We start from the raw sequence: 1,951 nt of genomic DNA, 5'->3' as shown, positions 1-1,951 counted from the left end.
GGACCCAAACTGGACTCAGGCTGACCTGTGTGGATATTGACATGTTTCTTTAGAGAGCTCCACATCGAGGTCGGAGTCTAAAACCCGCCGCGTTGGCTCTGGCTCTACGTGAACCGCAGGAATAACTCGTCTTTCTKTCAGAGCTGCGGGTTGAGGAGCGGTGAGAATGATTTATATCKGTGAACTCAGGATTATGCAGCGTTTCCATCTCAGCTCGCTGCCCAGCGTGTGGCGCTGTCTGCCYTGTAGAGTTCATGTCTGTGTCCCGGTTGGTCGGAGCGTTAGCGGCTAACGAACCAGCGCTAACCTCATCGTGCAGGTCCGGCCCGGTGAGGAGCTTCCACCTGGCCTCGATGCCACGCTTTACGCTTTACAACTTCAACCACCAATAAATGTCCCAAGTTTTAAGTTTCCTGTACAAAAAGAAAGCGTCTGAACGCAGCGGCTGTTTAATGTAAATAAGATGCTTTAACATCAAAGTATCAGCCGAACTCCGATCAGCCAACGGTCTGATCTGATGGATCAGAACTGATGGATCAGAGCTGATGGATCAGAGCTGATGGATCAGAACTGATGGATCAGAGCTGATGGACCTTCTGCATCTTCCTGCTACTCTGAGTGTAGCAGACAAGTCCTGAGTGAAGCCCCGCCCACCGCCCTAATATGGGCGTAGACCGTCACTTCACAGACTGCGTTACCATGAGAGCAGCTAGCAGATTCAGTATCAGGACCGAGACGCTCAGATGTACTTTATTATCATCTTCATAATGTTTCTGAAGCAACGGCTGCTGAATAAAAACGGCAGAATCGGGTTTTCTGTCCCTTGTCTAGACGACGAACAAATAATGATTAAAAAGAAGAATTTAAAATTGAATCTCAGTCGTTTTTGTCCAATCAGAGCAAAACAGACAGACTGACTGGTTCACCAGGAAAACTGACTTTAAACTTCTGTTTGTAAACAGTTTGTGTTATTATGATGCTGATCTCTAAATTAGAAACGTTCCTGATGGTGATAAACGATATAATTTCTGCTCATCAATAACTTATTAATAAATTCAGAGACTTTGGCTTTAGATTCCTAATTTTTACATAAAGGTGTTGCTTCATGTAAATGTTTAATCAGCATTCATGCTGATAAATCATGTTGTTTATTGTGGCTGTGTAACGGAGAGGTCAGAGGTCGATCTGAGAGTCTCACCCAGCACCATGGTCATGTAGCGCTCCTCCACCCCGGCCTCCAGCAGCAGCGGGGGAACGTAGGTGATCCCAGCCGCCACGCAGATCTCCAGGCCGCAGGTCAACGAGTTCAGCAGCAGGAGGCGCCCCTGGGAACGCCACCCAGACATCGCCTTACCGCCCCCTACTGGGGACAGTGCGGAGGGCGGGTGAGGTCCAGGGAGTGGGAGGGACAGCAGCAAAGACAGGAAGTTGTCCCAGACCGTCTGGAGGACTCATCTTCTCCGCATCGTGGGTCTGAGGAGCAGAAGAAGAAGGAAATCAGAGAGGCTCAGATATCAGGATCAGATCTCTGGTTCTGGACGGCCGGACCAGAACCAGTCAGTCAGATCGATGGTTTTATTTCACCTGACAGTTAGGGTAACTTCACTGCACAGCATTCTGGGAGATGTAGGCTTTAGCCACTCAACCTCTCTCAGCGAGCTAAGCTAGCTGGGCAGCATCAACTAACTCACTCTCTCTGGTTGCCTAGCAACCCACTCACTCTCTGGTTGCCTAGTAACAACACATTGAGTAACTTGTGCAGCAGCAGTTTAATGTTTTGTCACAGCGCCACAAAACTGTATAAAAATAAAAAACTACGGTGTGAAGAGAAAACTGGATAAAACGGAAAAGGTCTCGTCTCTAGCTTAACAGTATTTCAGTTACCCCTCTCACCCCACACCGTTACCCCACCGTTACCCCTCTTGCCCCACACCGTTACCCCTCACGCCCC

At 48.8% G+C, this 1,951-nt stretch overlaps 1 protein-coding gene across 2 annotated transcripts in view; it reads right to left on the bottom strand.

Moving 5' to 3' along the window:
* LOC103466814 (solute carrier family 45 member 3) overlaps window positions 1–1,951 on the bottom strand; it is an 11,575-nt gene that overhangs the window by 4,715 nt on the left and 4,909 nt on the right. For both annotated transcript variants that reach the window (XM_008412677.2, XM_008412676.2), the window contains exon 2: window positions 1,199–1,473. In XM_008412677.2, the coding sequence (XP_008410899.1) occupies window positions 1,199–1,346 (148 nt within the window). In that variant the 5' untranslated portion in view covers window positions 1,347–1,473. The remainder of the gene's footprint in view (window positions 1–1,198; window positions 1,474–1,951) is intronic.

This window comes from Poecilia reticulata, linkage group LG6 (genome assembly GCF_000633615.1).
Source record: "Poecilia reticulata strain Guanapo linkage group LG6, Guppy_female_1.0+MT, whole genome shotgun sequence".
NCBI classification, from domain to species: Eukaryota; Metazoa; Chordata; class Actinopteri; order Cyprinodontiformes; family Poeciliidae; genus Poecilia; species Poecilia reticulata.
Note: the sequence above shows the minus strand (reverse complement) of the source record. Positions and strands in the feature narration are given on the sequence as shown.